The sequence below is a fragment of the Adiantum capillus-veneris genome, chromosome 12 (genome assembly GCF_014529385.1).
Source record: "Adiantum capillus-veneris isolate H3 chromosome 12, ASM1452938v2, whole genome shotgun sequence".
Taxonomy (NCBI): Eukaryota; Viridiplantae; Streptophyta; class Polypodiopsida; order Polypodiales; family Pteridaceae; genus Adiantum; species Adiantum capillus-veneris.
This window is the reverse complement of record NC_140942.1, coordinates 26,940,246-26,952,474: the sequence shown is the minus strand read 5'-3', so window position 1 is coordinate 26,952,474 and position 12,229 is coordinate 26,940,246. Positions and strand designations below refer to the sequence as shown.

The 12,229-nt window shown below is 41.5% G+C and overlaps 1 protein-coding gene across 2 annotated transcripts; it reads left to right on the top strand.

The window, feature by feature from the left end:
• The first annotated feature begins 561 nt into the window (after positions 1 to 561).
• On the top strand, positions 562 to 11,449 carry LOC147445484 (uncharacterized). 2 transcript variants are annotated; one of them, XM_086524993.1, is made up of 6 exons: positions 562 to 722; positions 2,741 to 3,207; positions 4,600 to 4,671; positions 5,116 to 5,253; positions 5,952 to 6,060; positions 11,091 to 11,449. In XM_086524993.1, exons 2-6 carry the CDS (start codon positions 2,776 to 2,778, stop codon positions 11,225 to 11,227), a joined length of 888 nt encoding a protein of 295 aa, XP_086381119.1. In that variant the 5' UTR covers positions 562 to 722; positions 2,741 to 2,775; the 3' UTR covers positions 11,228 to 11,449. The 2 variants fall into 2 exon arrangements, with proteins under 2 accessions (XP_086381119.1, XP_086381120.1); XM_086524994.1 differs by lacking the exon at positions 562 to 722 and adding an exon at positions 887 to 1,039.
• The last annotated feature ends 780 nt before the right edge of the window (positions 11,450 to 12,229 follow it).

Here is a 12,229-nt window from a genome sequence, read left to right as displayed (position 1 = left end):
CTTCTTGACCCAACCATACCATATGAAATCTTGATTCTATGATCTTCTAGGGAAAGAGAACCAATCTTCCTATGAAGAGTAGTAAAGAGAAATTGGGAAAAATATGAGAGGTAATTTGAGGAATTTTGGGAATTTCCATAAGTTCTAGGGGTATTTTAGTAACTCGAATGACCATTTTGTATTACGTACAGTTGCGAGAGAGGGGAGAAGGATACTATTTTTATGGAGGGCGGGTCAAACACGTATATCACCTATGCAAACTCCCGTGGCGATCAGTGCCTAAATCAAATACACTGAAATCTGCAGAGTTTGCTTGGTTGTAGAGCAGTGTGAATCCAACCTTAAACATTCAGTATGTTTTACATTCCTTTGATGACACGTCAACTACAAAACACGCGGACCTGATTCACGGGTTCTCAACTTTAATTGAGAGGGAAGTCCTGAGTCCGAAGGTTCTCCCTGACGAAAAGGTTCCTGTAGAATCGTAAGGGTCGTAATTCAGTTCGCACACTCTCTCTCTCTCTCTCTCTCTCGCTCTCTCACACACACGCCCCCACGTTTCAAGCGAAGTATCTCTCTCTCTCTCTCTCGGGAGTCGCCGACCCCCCCCCGCCCCCCCCCCACCACACACAGACGCACACACACACAGATTGAGCTACACAACGTACGCTGCCTCTCCAGACTATCTCCCTCGCTTCGCTTGATCGAACCTGTACCAGCAGGTAGGCGCTGACGATCTTTTATTACCTCCATGAAGAATGAATGGGCGCATAGAGTACACGTGTATGTGTGCGCGTGTCTGAGAGAGAGAGAGAGAGAGAGAGAGAGAGAGAGAGAGAGAGAGAGGGGGGGTGGGGAATTATATGGATCCATTTCTGTGAGATCAATAGAAGAGTAATTCCGGACTTTCTGAATGTCAGATTTCCCGTGAATGTCTTTTTGGGGGTCTGTAATAAATATTGCTTAAGATGCCATGTTCTGTTTGCTCGAGGGCGTTACTGAATATCATGTTGCTCTTATCGATGATGCTGAGCTAGAGGTATTGCACCAGAATATTACCAGAAAAAATTGTGGCAAGAGTATGTCATTTTGAAGGTGCAGATCTCTGCAAGTGTTGAGGGTGCTGGCAAACAAATAGTACTTGAGTTCCTTTGCACATCATACCAGAAAAACACCCACAGTGGCATTTTATTTGCTTAGGCCAGTAGAAACATTCTTAATTTATGGGAAACGTTGGTCAAAATATGAGTATTGTAAGAGTAAGAGACATTGCTGCAGGAAGCTTCTGCCTTGAAAAATTCTATTTGTTCAATGCTATTTGAATGGCATAGTGTTTCGTGTGTATGAGCCCAAAGCAATGGGGTTTCTTTATTGAATGAACAAGAACAGTTTCCTGGATTCTCAGAATTATCTCCATTATGGAGTGGATCCAAGTATCTTCATAATGGATACGTTAGCTTTTGGATGGATGTATTAGGAGTGATGCTTCTGAAAGAGTTTGATGGTGAGAGATTGTGGCTCTGCATGGGGTCATTGTAGGATTGTGTTGTGAGTTAGGCCTGTACCATGTACAGTGTGGGTGCTTGTGTCTGAGTATTTAGATATGCATGCATTTAGATGATGTGTAGAGTGACTACAGAAACGTATTTTATACGCGAAGGGGATCATTGACAATCAGGCAATCCCTCTGATGATTAATGTCTTTAGCTGCCAATGATTCTCTTAAGTTGTGTTTTTCCATTTTTTGCTTTTGTGGGGGTTTATCATGAGAAATCTGGCTTGTCTTTTTTAGCAACGGTAAAATCAAAGCAACATGTTATAGAATGTGGACTTTTTGACGCGAAGTTGAATGTTGAAGGTGCGGTTCAAAATGAAGGGTAAATGCAAGCAGTCTGGCTTTTGATTGTTAGTCACTTCTGTGCCACTTAAAAAAGCCAGAGAATGATAGTGAATTGGCTTGCCAAAGACTGAAGCAAGTCCTGCAGTACATGGGTCCCTGCAAAGGGATACGTTGGGCGCTTTCACGCCTTCAATGTGCATAGCGAAAGGGTCTTCCAGGGTCATGCGGTACAGAAGTGGAGCCTGCTTCTTGAGAGTGGCATCTGACAGGAGCACGAAGCGAGTGACAGAAGGGTCTGCCTTAGGAGTTGGGGGGGCTGAATGAGTAGAATTTGAGTTTGGATCTATCCAACAAGATGGCCCCCTTCTAGAACAAAGAAAATAAATTAGCTTGTCACGTCCCATTTTGTTCGAAACTTGCTCAGTTGTGAGGTTGACGATTATGTTCTAAGCATAAGTGCTATTGATATCCATTGACTTATTGAATCTCGCTGTCAAAATTTTAGCACATACTTAAGCTTACAATCAATGCTATGCTTTGAAAGCTAGTCTGTCCTGTGCTTCTTGATACACCAGTGCTCACATATACCGGTTTGTAGTGTAAATCTCCCAGTTGAAAATTAAAAATCTTGGTGGTAATTCCATTGAACCTAAATTTCAAAGGTTAAAAATTGGGCATACTAGTTATAAATCCAAGTGAAAACCTTAGATTTTGGTATATATCCCAGTCGTCTCATTAGCCTGACCTTAAAAAACAAAGCCAAGAAAATTAGTTGTTTTTGAGTACTGCTTCATATTGATAGTCATGTGTTTTTCTCTTATGTAGTATGTGCTATTGAGCTGTCTTTTACTTGCATCTACTAAGTTGGTGTTTTTTCTGACAAAGTATTGGTTTGTGCAGTCGGCAATCAGAGTCTCTCCACAGCTTAGCTTATTATGGGACCAGTATTACTGCAGACCGTACTTTCAGGAAATGATACCAGTTTTGGTAGAGTTTCTGGTGTCATCAGTGAAGCCGGTATTCTTGAAGGCTCTGTTGTAGTGTATGCTTGGAAGAGGCCATTGACCCAGGCTTTTGTGGGGTCACATTGCCTTTCGAAACCTAGGTTTTATGTCAGAAGACAACCTCTTTTAGTTATTGCATCGTCTTATGGTCCTGGTTCTAAGTCTAGTGATGGAACTAGTGGGGATACCAAAGTGCAGCAGATGCTTGTGGACATGGTTCGCATCCAAGTGGGGAAGGTACGGATGATTGAGTTTGTGGATGAAAGATCTCAGCACCTGCGTAATATTGCTGATGATGTGGTTCTCGAGTACGATCGAATTGCATATCGAACAATGAAGGATTTTGATGCTTCAGGAAGTCGAGTAAGTATTTTTGAATCGATCTCTCTCTTTCACATTTGAAATGTGCTGACTTAGCACTGAGATGTTTGATAAAGTTGCCATGGGGCACTTACGAAGAGACATTTTGTTTTGAGTCATTTAAGCAGCAGGTTGGTGCTATTTTGTACTTTAAAATTTGAAGCTTGCAAGTATAAAAATGATTCTACTTTTTGAAAAGTATAAGAATCAAGTGAATACAGGTTGTTTCCGTCCTTGTTGTTGAAGTGTGGTATGTGTATTTAGTCACGAAACAGGTGGATTTATAGAAATCTAGCTTTTAAATGGAAGTATTTATCCTTTACAGGTCGGTAGTTTTTGTGATTTTGGTGATTTATCAAATAGTGTTTTTTTTGGTTGAAGTTTTCAATGTTGTGTGCTTTTATCTGTCCCTGATCTTCCTTATTGTTTTGTGGAAGTATCTATTTTTTACAGGTTAGTATGTTTTTGTGGTTTTGGTAAATTTTTTCATTTTTATTCCGTTTTTAGCTGAAGTTTTTGTTGTTGTGCTTTTGTCTTTCTGACCCATTTGTAGGTGAGCATATTAGTTTTCAGCTTTTAGCCTCTAGGACAGTGCGACAAGGAAACGGTGAATTAGGGGCTTGGACTGCAGAAAGAGCTTTTCATATCCTAGGAATCGGTGGAACGTATAGTAACAGGTTAGAGAGAAAACAGAGTAAAACAGTAAAATTGCCCCGCTGCTTCAGTATGTCAATGACCTATGGTACTGCAAGTGCCCACTCCTATGTGTAACAAGAGAGAGAGAGAAAGAGACTGAGTGAAGAGTTTTGATGCAAGCATATTCTTGGCATGCAGATATATCTATCTATATACATATGTATAGATAGACAGAGATAGGAAGGGGATTCAAGGGCCTCTAGATTTTAACTTCTAAGGTTTTCTCTTTAGAAAACAAACATTGGAAAAAAAGAACATGAACATTTGTTAAAACGATCCTTGAATCCTTTACGTAAAACACTTATCTTTCTTATCTCTTTGGCTTTGTACCAACCAGACCTTTGCTTACAATGTGGCATTTCTAGGCCCTTTTCATTTTCACAGACGTGGACATTTCCATTGCCTTGGTGTCAACTGTTTCAGTTTCCGTTTCAGTTACCTGGTAACTATGCTCTAGCACACAAAATAATATCATATTTTGTGAAGACGGTCTTGATATTTTATTATCATGGGTCAAAGGAAACTGACCAAATCTAAAGTTTGAACTTGAAGATGATTTATGTTTCAAGGTTTGTAAAGGGTAAACTTGTCTAGTTTGGATGTTGTGTCCTGACGGGAATGTTTATTGGGGTAGATTTATCATTTGAATTTCCATTGAAGAATCCTGGACGCATCTCTGATATAGTAATGTGTATACAGGTGCTTCGCCAATTAGATGCTGGTGCAAGTGCCATAGAGAAGGATTTGATGATCGCCCGCGCAGAGATGGAGGTGATTAAAAGGCTATTTATTAGGCTGTATTTGTGTGCAAAGGAGAATTTTGTATCTGAGACCCTCTCTCTCTCTCTCTCTCTCTCTCTCTCTCTCTCTCTCTCTCTCTCTCTCTCTCTCTCTCTCTCTCTCTCTCTCTCTCTCTCTCTCTCTCTCTCTCTCTCTCTCTCTCTCTCTCTCTCTCTCTCTCTCTCTCTCTCGTGCGCGCGCGCGCGCGCACACACACACACATCCACTCACTCAGCTACATGTGCTTGTACATGCACACACATCCCCTCCCCAAACAAAAACCCAAATTGTTTTAGTTCTCTGTTTCCCACGTCTCCTGATGAGATCAATTGATTGACTTGTGTGACATGCTACTGTTGTTCATAACTTCTGCTTAATTGGCTTGTGCTAAATTGAGGTTTATTTGAATTTTCTGATGTGGGTCCCTTGGGGCAGGCTCATTCTCGGGACTTTGAAGAGTTTCAAATACGCATTGCTTATTCAAGAAATGAAGGACTATTTTTCAAGAATTTATATAAGTCTCCAAGAGGATTGAGATATCAAGAGAATTTATCAAAAGATCAGCTGGAAAAGGTATACTTCTCGTATTGTAGGATGCTTGGAATGTCTCGTATACGTCAACTAAACTCATTGACGGCATGGTACAGCAGAATTTTGATCATGTATATGTCATGACTCATATAGCTCCTGTTTGTCAAGTTGTGGTGCCCTGTGCTCAGTAGAGACTTAGTTTTGTGCATTTTTGGCGCATGTGCTTCTAGTTGTACTCAAATGTTCACGAGAGAGTGGGTCTGTGTGTGGTGAGGGGGGGTTGGGAGTTGGGGGGGGGATGTTATTTTGGGATTGTTTGTTTATACCTGATGAGGTAGTGAGGATGTCATTGTGTTTAGTCAACACAATGCATGACAGAGCTGATGGTTTTATTTCTTCATGGATAACTACCGTTAGTCTATAGCTTGCACTTTCCTGTACAGGTGGATATGGGCTCTCTCTGGATTCATCTAGGTACATGTGGCCTTCTAGACATTTTGTATTTGATCAGGCATTTGAGACTTGGGTGAATTACATGTGGTGCAGCTACCCAGAATATTTCTGCAGCTTGTGCTTTGGAACATGCCTGCTCTGCTTGTGCCTGCATTCGGTTTTGCAAACGTTACTGGAGCTGGCTAACATCCTTTTATTTGTTTGCTGTCTGCTATATAGAAAACCTCTTGTGTGATGTTTCAAACCTTTTCTTTTGTATCGCCCTTAACTCGTTACTGCACACGCAGAAAATCACCATTGCAAGCTCTGAGAAGGACTTGAGTTCGAGTTATCGGCAGCTTCTGTATGGAGGGCTTTCTCTTGTGATGGTCTCTTTCTTGTGGAGTTCAACCTCAGGTAATTTTCTGTAGACACATAGACTAGCTGGAAAACTCGAATGTGCTCTCATAGGGTTGGTTATGTGGAATTCAATGGTGTCCCATCAATTTGAAGAGAGGAGGCTTCCTTGTATTACCGATTGTGCATCACAGTGAGTGGGGTGTCATGTGTGTCATTGTGAGTATCTGCCCTTGGGTAAGACTTGGATATGACCCTTACTACTAAGTGGCTTTGCTAATGTGATAACTGGAAAGTTTGGGGTTTTTTGGTAATGAGGATGTGGGATGGAGTGTCTTTGCTATTGGGTTAAGTATCATGTGCTAGGGATGGGGGGGCGGTGGTATCGTGTGCTAGGATGACATTCATCATCTTGTGGGAAATGGTTTGAGATCTGAATGTCCTTTTATATATTAGTTTAGGGTCAGTTATATGGAAGTCAAGGGTTTTTTAGCCCATTAACTCGAAAAGGGGATACCTACCTTGTGTGATAAGGAGTGCACAATAACAAGGGGCGTGGCATGTGGAGTAGCTGCCCTTAGCTAAGAGGGATGTGGCCCTTAAGGCATCAGATTGAGTGACATTCATTCACTTGGATGTCCTCTCATATATCAGGCAAGCTTGGTTATATGGAACGTATTAACCCATCAATTTGAAGGGAAGATTCCTATCTTGGGCTACTACGTGTGCACAATTGGGGCGTGTCATTTTGAGTAGCTGGCCTTGCTAAGAGTTGGCTGGGCTCTTACCCATAGCGTGGCTTACAAATTTGGTCATTGAAAGTAAGGATGTTTCGGAATCAAGGAGTGCTAATCAGTATAATGTGTTAGGGATAGCATTCATTGTCTTGGGGATTGTGTCCATATATTTAGTATGAGTTGAGGTGTTTTGGCTTTCCCAAGGAGGGACTATGTGGTGGGGTGAAATTCTTCACCTCATCTCAAAGTGATGATGAGTGATTGATGCGAGTTGTTTCGTATCTCAAAATAATAATCACTTCTACAAAGATTATATTTATATGAGTGAAATGCACTCTCTCTTGTTGCTCTCGATAGAAAGCACAATGGGATAGATAATTCAAGGTTCTTTTGGCCTCCATAAGGCCTTTGTAGACTCTGTCACAGACTTGGGCACAGACTTGGGCACCTAAGTCGGAAATCTGGCACGAGACATGAGAGAATTACTGAAAATACTTTACAACCCCGAGTCGACGCGTCCCGGCGTAGTTTCGTGCCGAGATGTATTGGCCCCACCCCTTACTGTATTTATTTTTATATCAATGCTTGAGCAAAGCACGAGACCTTTGCTCTCAGACTCTACTTCCAGATGCTCTGCAGACTCCAGAATGAGGCCCCAAAAGGGCCTATTTATTCTTACAAGGGATGCTCCAAAGCAGTTAAACTTAAAAGCAATGTGTCCCAAAAGCATCTGGTCTCAGAAACTGCCAAAAAGCAGCCAGTGCAATTTGCATAAAATCCGTACAGCAGCCACGTCAGCATGTCGACGCATAATGTGGAAATTCATGATGCTGCCACATGGCACATGTCAATGCGAATCGCGAATTTTCCGTACAGCCCACCACGTCATCTGTCCATACAGTTGTCCTCGTCACCTGTCCGTATTGTTGTCCAGGTAGTCCTGACGCGTCATCAATTTGTGACATACCCCCTCTTGAAAGAATTGTAATTGCCCTTGATTATGCCTGCAAAATCAAACATAAGCCATAAACGAGTTCAGTAGACAGTGACTCGAAGTATCAACGCACTAGATATCTAGCACTTGTACAAAGACGACAAGCACATCACATTCGCATGACATTTAGGTTATATCATATAGAATCCATTCTGATCTAGGACCATGATTCTTGGCAACGTGTAGCAATTGCATCTACATCCACACCGGACCTCATTAACTAATCCCATATTGCGATCATGTCCATAGATTTCTCAAGACCAAAATGTTGCAGTCATTTTGTCAATTATTCCATCTGCACTCATGTGTGAGTAATCATTTCCGGGAATCCCAATTCATGAATCTGACACTGAGTTCATATTGTACAAAGTGTTTCAATCATTCAATCCTAGCTGTGTGGCCATCTCATCCCTCAGCAACTCTTGATGCACTCACGACAATTCCATTCAATCATTCATCATGATTCTTATTATATCAGGTCCATTCTGGAGTTGTCATTCCTCCAAATTCGTGATCATCTCATTCTTGATTTTCACCTGTTATCTGTTCACAAATAGTAGGATCTTCCATAAAACATTAGTTTCATACGTAAATGAAAGTCATCTTCGAAAAAGTCCTATTTCAAAGTTCTTCATTCACACACTTAGTTCATACTGAACACGGTGTTTCAATCATCTAGTCATCTCATTCGTCCAAAAGTCTTGATGCATCTAGATCCTTGTGTAGCCATCTCATCCCGCAGGAACTCTTGATGCGCTCACCACAATATCCAGTCATCTCATTTATATGGGAATTTTGATGTACTAGAATCATTCATCATCATCATTCATTCAAATTTCAAACAAAATTTATGATTCTTATCTTGAATCGACGGATTTATTCCTGAGCTGTCGTCGCTCCCAAATGCTTTTAGATGCAAATTCCTTGTCATGTTATCCTTGATTTCACTTGCAAAACAGGCAAAATTTTCAAGCAAATGGTTCACATCGTTGCAAAAGAGTCGAGGTTTAGCTCCATGCTTCCAAATGCTTTCATTTGCACGTTCCTTGCTCTTAGTATTTATCTGCACACAGATAACAAGAGCTTCCAAATACATTAATTCCCCACACATTGAATTTTTTTGCAAAAACCCTAATTTTCCGAAGTTGTTGGATACAAGTTTCATTTGCGTTAATATGTAGAGCTTGTTGAGAGGATCAACTTTTCCTTCTGTCGCATATTCAAATTCTCAAGCGTTAAAAGAGATTTTTAAAGGTCTTCTGGTAAACTTCCCTGTCGAAAATTTGTCCTATTCTTCATTTTGTTCTTCAATTCCAGCGCCGGATTTCAACTTTCTTTGCTTGCCCACGGAGAGATGTTATCTTTGTGAGATTCTCCACGAGAACCCATGTGTCTTTATGGCTTATGCCCTTTAAGACAGAGCGATGAAGACGGGAACGCACTCGATGCGCGATGAAGTAAGGGTGGGAGTCTCTAATAAGTCCGGGGTCGGGACAAGAAGATTCTTCGATAACAATTTCCGAAGTGCCCTAATGCCCTGTCTCCTCTTTGATAGGACCGGTATGCTTTGAGAAAAGCACACGCTTGATACTCTGATACCAGTGTCATAGACTTGTACACCTCAAATCAAAAATCTAGAACGACACATGAGAGAATCATTGAAAATACTTCACAATTTTATCACGCTTTAAAATTGAGTCGACATGGCACGGTGTAGTTCCGTGCCTGGAGGTATTGGCCCCAAAATTTGGCGCCCCTTTCGGTATTTATTTTTTTATTAATGCTTGAGCAAAGCACAACACCAGTGGGACCTCTGCTCTCCAGACTCTACGTCCAGATGCTCTGCAGAGTGAGCCCCCAAAGGGTCTATTTATTCTTACAAGGGATGCCCCAAAAGCAGAGCCTCAATAGCAATTAAACTCTAAAAGCAATTTGTCCCAAAAGTGTATGGTCTCAAGAACTGCCAAAAAGCAGCCAGCGCAATTTGCGAAAATCCGTACAGCAGCCACGTCAGCATGTTAGCGCATAATGCGGAAATCCATACTGCTGCCACGTGGCATCTTTCAGCGCGAATCGTGGATCTGCCGTACACCCTGCCACGTCATATGTTTGTACGGTTGTGTTAAGTATGGAGCCTGATTTACCCTTGTAATTTTCTGTGGTAAAAGCGCACATTTGTAAGGCCCCCATTATGAGGAGAAGCCATCGTGCGTGAAGGAAAATCACTCACCGGAAACCAAAATTTTCACGGACAAGAATCAGGGGCAACTTTAAAGGCCCGCCCCCGAGACTTTTTTTTTTCGCCGGAATATTATGGCCGGCCGGCGGCCGGAAAGTGGTCGGAAAACAATCGGTCGGTTGGCCGGTAGTCAATGGCCGGTGGCCAGTGGTCGGAAGTCAATGGCCGGTGGCCGGTGGTCGGAAGTCAATGGCCGGTGGCCGAATTCAAAAGCGGACTTGTCTTCTCAAGGGCGGCCACACATGGGCGGATTGGAGGGTCCGATTTGGACTTATTCGCACAAGGGTGGCTACACATGGCTATCTCTCATAAGAGAGGGCAGCTCTTTTGGTCTATAAAAGGAGGCCATTTCTACACATTTCATAGTGTGAAGTTGATGCAACAAGGTGAGTGTGAGGTGGTGAGAGTGAAGCAAGGCGGGAGCTCCATTAAGGGTATAATCCCTTTGTAAACTACTTTTTGTTTTGAAGTACTAAAGCCATTGAGTGGCTGCTTTCCCGTGCACGTAGCCCACATTGGGTGAACCACGTATATCGTGTGTACTCTCTCTCTCTCTCTCTCTACTCTATAATCTCGTGTATATAAATTTGTCTCTCTCCATTAAGTAATCTACTCAATTATCTATTTAGCTACGTCTTATTTCCTAATAGGTTGTCCACGTAGTCCTGCCACGTCATCAATTTGTGACAGACTCTTGGAACTCTTGAGAGCAATTGTGGACTTTTGGATCAAGCTAGTTGAATATGGCCTCATGTAAAGTCAACGTCTTTTCCTATTTTCAAGAAAGGCTTTAATTAGGGCGTCACACACTCTAGTATCATCTCCTTCAATGTTTTCAGCATTAACTTTGGGGCCACGCACACACTCCCATCAGCTTACGTATGTTTCACAGGTTTTGTATTCTTTTGATATCTCACATTATTGGAAGGAGTTCATAATGAAAGTGTTTTCTATTTCCTTCTTTTGGTAATCATCAGCTTACATATGTCTCGCAGGCTTTGTATTCTTTTGATATCTCAAATTATGACAACCAAGTCTATTCCCTTCTTTTGGTGATCTTATTTAAAGGCAGACCATTTTAATATTTAGTTTAACTTGTTTTTGTATGTTGTGGTTGCAGCATTCATGTCGGGAACGTGCATGCGTGCTTCGAAGCTAGCATCATATGGAGTAATCTTCTCTCTTCTACTTGCACAATTGGCATATGCCAAAGTGATTGTGGGAGAACAAGATGATATGGGTACTGGTGATGATTAGACGGGTGACCTGTAAAAAATTTATATCTGCTGTAAAAAAGGAACACAAGTGTACATAATGTGTTCATAATGTGTTCGAGGCTAGTTAATGAAAATTGTAGCATTCATTTATTGGGCTGAGCTGTCACTCGCCCATTTGTACAGAAAGTATTGAGGTAGGATAGAATATGGATGCTTTTGCATTCATTGGTCATTTATATAATATAATTTGAGGTTTTTTACAGATGATGCTATTAAATTTTGTGGTAGATTCAGCTTGTTCTCTGCCCTGGTTTGTATGATGATATGGAGCGCTGTGTTGATTGTTTGGAACAGCGTTTTGTTGAGACTCGGCCTTCCCAGAGAATGGCAGTGTTTATGCAGAGGTTTTTTGAGCCTGCGTAAAGAGGGTTTTTATTTTTTTGGCCATGAAATAGCAGAAGGATAACCCCCCCCCCCCCCCCCCCCAAAAAAAAAAAAAAAAAAACCCACCTGGTACAACAAAAAGATTTGTTCCAACCAGTGAGAATAGGGCATATTCAAAATTTGAGTTTTTTGTTAAATCTTTAAAATTTGCACTGTATACAATATGCGTGGGTTTTATTTATAGTATTGAAGGCAGATTTTGTAACCTTAGTCTGAACAATATACTAATGGTCAGTTTTGGTGATTTCTCCCTTTCAGAAAGTGGGGTGCATTAATTATATCATCAAAGCAATCCACTTGCTCGGGGTGGCTCTTGCATAACTATTAAACCAAAGTTTTCCAAGGCAAGGAGAGTTTCTTGAGGACGGTTGAGTTTCTAGGCTGGTTTAGAAAGGAGACCACCCTTAGAGAAAAAACCGAAACAAAGACAAAGTAGCAAGAAGTGACCGCTGAAGTAACAAGGTGAAAAATCACAATGGCCTACATAAGAGGATAAGATCCAAGTTGCACCCCCTGTCAACTGGGAGTGAAGGAGAGAATTCCATTGGAGGTGATTTGTTTTGGAGCTTTTGAAAAAAAAAAGAAAAGGCATAGCTTA